The sequence below is a fragment of the Chiloscyllium plagiosum genome, chromosome 6, assembly GCF_004010195.1.
Source record: "Chiloscyllium plagiosum isolate BGI_BamShark_2017 chromosome 6, ASM401019v2, whole genome shotgun sequence".
Classification (NCBI taxonomy): domain Eukaryota; kingdom Metazoa; phylum Chordata; class Chondrichthyes; order Orectolobiformes; family Hemiscylliidae; genus Chiloscyllium; species Chiloscyllium plagiosum.
The window spans coordinates 119094750-119099435 of NC_057715.1; the positions used below are offsets into that span (position 1 = coordinate 119094750).

General features: G+C 43.0%; 1 protein-coding gene across 1 annotated transcript in view; it reads right to left on the minus strand.

The window, feature by feature from the left end:
- Window positions 1–4686, minus strand: part of ilk (integrin-linked kinase) — a 61264-nt gene that overhangs the window by 12075 nt on the left and 44503 nt on the right. The window contains exon 7 of the mRNA XM_043692734.1: window positions 4005–4090. Within this exon, the coding sequence (XP_043548669.1) occupies window positions 4005–4090 (86 nt within the window). The remainder of the gene's footprint in view (window positions 1–4004; window positions 4091–4686) is intronic.

The following is a 4686-nucleotide window of genomic DNA, read 5'->3' on the forward strand; positions in this document are numbered from 1 at the left end:
GTTGGAGGAAAGTATAGAGGGGATGTCAGAGGCGGGTTCTTTACACAGAGAGTTGTGAGAGTATGGAATGCGTTGCCAGCAGCAGTTGTGGAGGCAGGGTCATTGGGAACATTTAAGAGACTCCTGGACATGCATATGGTCACAGAAATTTGAGGGTGCATACATGAGGTTCAGTGGTCGGCACAACATCGTGGGCTGAAGGGCCTGTTCTGTGCTGTACTGTTCTATGTTCTAAAGTACTCGAACTGTAGTATTTCCAGTCAATATTTGGAAATTTTAAGTCCCCAAAACAACTACCCTGTCATTCTTGCTCCTGTCCAGAATTATCTTTGCTATCCTTTCCTCTACATCTCTGAAACTATTCAGAGATCTATAGAAAACTCCCAACAGGGTGACCTCTCCTTTCCTGTTTCTAACCTCAGCCCATACTACCTCAGTCGAATGTCCTTTCTGCCATAATACTGTCCTTGACGAACAATGCTACACCTTCTCCTCTTTTACCACCTTCCCCATTCTTACTGAAACATCTAAACCCTGGAACCTGCAACAACTGCTCCTGTCCCTGCTTTATCCATGTCTCTGAAATGGCCACAACATCGAAGTCCCAAGTACCAACTCATGCTACAAGTTCACCCACCTTATTTCGGATGCTCCTAGTGTTGAAGTAGACACACTTCAAAGCACCTTCCTGCTTATCAGTGAACTCGTGCGGCCTTGTAACCATATTTCTGACATCACGACTCTCAATCTCCTGTACACTGGAGCTACAATTTAGGTTCCCATCCCCCTGCTGAATTAGGTTAAACCCTCCCGAATAGTGGTCATTGAATATTGGAAAGATTTGAGGTGAAATTTCTCAGTGATCATTATCAGAAGCCTTGCTTTTTCTGATATACATTAATGATCTGTATCTTGCTGTGCATAGGACAATTTCAAAATTTGCCGATGATACTTTGGAGAATTGTAAACTGAGAGGAGGACAGTGTCAAATTCCAGAAGGACACTGACAGGTTGGTAAAGTGGCTGATGAGGTTCTAGTCGGACAAGTGTGAGCTGATAGAGTTTGGTTGGAAGAACACTGAAAGACAATATAACATAGGCGTTACAATTCTAAAGGGGGTATAGGAGCAGAGAGAACTGGGTGTATATGTGCAGAGATCATTGAAGGTGGCAGGACTGGTCGAGAATGTGGTTAATAGAGCAGGAAGTGTCCTCGGCTTTATTAATAGTGGCATAGAGGACACAAGCAAGGTGGTGATAGTGAACTTGTACAAAACACTTGTCAAACCTCAGCTGCAGTAATATGTATAGTGGTTGGCACCATATTACAGCAAAGATGTGAATGCATTGGAGAAAGTGCAGAAGTGATTTACCAGAATGGTCCCAGGAATGAGAAACTTCAGTAATGAGGAGAGTTTGAAGACACTGGGACTGTTCTCATTGGACAGAAGATAGCCGAGAGGAGACTTAGAGATTTCCAACATCATGATCAGTAGATAGAGAAAAGCTGTTCCCATATTAAACTGCGGCAAAATGGGGGCGGCATATATTTCAAGTCATGTTCTAAAGAAGCAAAGGCTGAGAGAGAAAAACAAAATTTTCATCTAATATATAAATAGGGTATGAAAAGCACTACCTGGAAACATGATGGAGACAGGTTCACTTCAGGAATTCAAGAAGACGCTGGAGAATTATTTGGATAGAAATAATATGCAAAGGTTTAGAGAAAAAGTAGGAATTAGGCACTGGGTAACGAACGTTTGAAGAGCTGGCGCAGGCATGCTGTGCTGACTGGCCTCGTCCTCCTCGTAACAATTCCATGATTGTATGAGTCTTGTTCCTATGAGGAGACTGGGCCTTACTGACTGGTGTTTAGAAGAATGAGAGGTGATCTCATGGAAACTGATAAAATTCTTAAAAGGGTTAGACAGACTAGATTCAGAAAGGAAAACAAAAAGTGCTAGGGAAACTATGCAAGTCTGGCAGAGTCTGTGGAGAAAACAGTTAAGATTTCAAGTCCAATAGGACTCCTCTTCAGAACAGTCATACTGGACTTAAAACATTAACTCTGTTTCTCTCTCCGTAGATGCTGTCAGACCTGCAGAGTGACTCCAGCATTCTCTGTGTGTTTCAGTATTTCCAGCATCTGCAGCATTTTGCCTTTAGTTGCAGGAAAGATGTTCGCTCTGACTGTGGTATCTCGAACAAGGGAACAGAGTCTCAGCTTATGCGGTAAAAGCAGGAAAGTGGAGTTAAAGATTATTGGATCAGTTGCGATTTTATTCAATGGCAGAGGATGATATTCGAGTCATACACAGACTTGATGTGCTGCATCATAGAGTATAGGAGAGATCCTTTGGACTGTACCGCCGGAGAGACACTAAATCTATCCTGGCCCCACTTTCCAGCACTAGGCCCATAACCCTGAATGTTATATAATATTTCAAGTGCTTATCCAAGTATTTTTTCAAAGTTGTGAGGTTTCCTGCCTCAACTCCCCTCCCAGGCAGCACATTCCAGACTCCCACCAACCTCTGGGTGAAAAATGCTTTGCTTAAAACCCCTTTAAATTTCTCACCTTTCACCTTAAAATTGTGCTTTCTTGTTATTGACCCTTTAAAATAAGGAATCAGTTGTTTTCTATTCACCCTGTTCATGATCTTCTATACCTCAATCAGAACCCCTTCAACGTTCTCTGCTCCAAAGAAAACAACCAGAGTTTATCCAGCCTCACTTCATTGCTAAAATACTCCATCCCAGGAAACATCCTGGTCAAACTTTTCTGCATGCACTCCAGTGCAATCTGACCAATTCTTTGATATACCCCTGTAACCCAATATCTTCTTCCTTACTGTCAACCACTTGGCCAATCCTCATATTATCCACAAATTTACTTATCATTGCTCCCAAGTTCTCAGCTCTATCATTTACGAATATCACAAAAAGGCAGCCAGCACAGACCCTCTGGTAGAACACTTTACAATGGCTCCTGTCACACAAACAGCCTTCTACCATTAGTCTCTGTCGCTTGTCACAATGCCAATTTTAGATCCAACTTGTCAAGTTACTAAGGATCCCATATGCTTTTCCCTTCTTTCTCAGTCATCTATGTGTCTTATAGTCATACTGAATAAAAGGAAAGCCATTAGTGAGGTGAGTGGAACAAGTTCACTTAGAGGTGGAGAATCTTTGGAATTCTCTATCCCAGAAGCTGTGGAAGCTCAGTCATTGAGAAGATCTAAGACTGAGACTGACAGGTTTGTAGTTACTGTTGACATCAACAAAGAGGGGGATAATGCAGAAATATGGCATTGAGGTAGATGATCAGCCAAGATTCAGAATGGCAGAAGGGCTCAAGGAATTGAATTGCTTATTCTTTCTCCTATATTCCTTTCTCCCAATATGAGGAACACTGTCTAGCTCAGACAGCCCTCTTACACCCTGACATGTTCCCATACAATCATCTCTAATTCCTCTCGATTCCAACGAGGCTACCTGCTAAACCTTTCCTTTTGAAGTAAACCCCTCAGCCCAGCTATTACGGGTAAATATTTTCTGAGCTGCCTCCAAAGCAGTGTCCCACCTTGCCACTTAAGAGGTCGAAACTACAATCAGTACTCCAAGTGTGGGCTCACCAATGCTCTGCACAATAAGAACAAGTGTTTTGTAATTACTCTGCATTTAAATAATATTCTGCTTTATTGTCCTCCCTGCCAAAGTAAACAGCCTCATATTTTCCCAAATTATATTTCATTTACCAAATTTCTGCTCATACTTAATCTTGAACATATCCCTCTTTCCACTCTGTGTCCCCCTCAGAGCTTGTTTGGCTCTCAGCCTTTCACTGAGTTTGGGGAATGATTGAGAGTGGGCAGAGAAGGAGCTGAAGAGTGTTTCCAAGAAGACATTGACATATTTTATTCAGCTTTAACTTGGCTGCTGAGCCCGACCTATTTAAACAACAAACACAGTTCTGGATATTGACTTGGCTCAGGGCAGTTTACCTCTCCAGAGTGGTTCTCATTGATTTTATGATTCAGGGTCAGCTGTTTGAAGTCAATGCCAGCGTGTTTATTCAATGTTCCATTTCCTGTAAGACAAACAGCAAAGAAATTAATTCCAATCTCCAGAGTTGTTGTCTCTGGTTTGTTACCCGTGCCACGTGATAGAGAGTCGAGGAATAGGGAGAGAGAACAGCTAAATGCGTGGCTACAGGGATGGTGCAGGAGGGAGAGATTCCGGTATTTGGATAACTGGGGTTCTTTCTGGGGAAGGTAGGACCTCTATAAACAGGATGGTCTACACCTGAACCTGAGGGGCACCAGTATCCTTGGAGGGAGGTTTGCTAGTGCTCTTTGGGGGGTGTTTAAACTAACTGCAGGGGCATGGGAACCTAGACTGTAGCTTTAGGGTGCAGGACCTAGAATGTAGGGAGGTTAGGAACATGGCATCAATCTCAAAGGAGGGTGCCTGTAAACAGAAAGTGGCTTGAAGTGTGTATACTTCAATGCAAGAAGTATACGAAATAAGGTAGGTGAACTTGCAGCGTGGGGTGGTACCTGGGACTTCGATGTTGTGGCTATTACGGAGACATGGCTAGAACAGGGACAGGATTGGCTGTTGCAGGTCCCAGGATTTAAATGTTTTAGTAGGGACAGAGGTGGGGGTAAAAGAGGGGGAGGTATG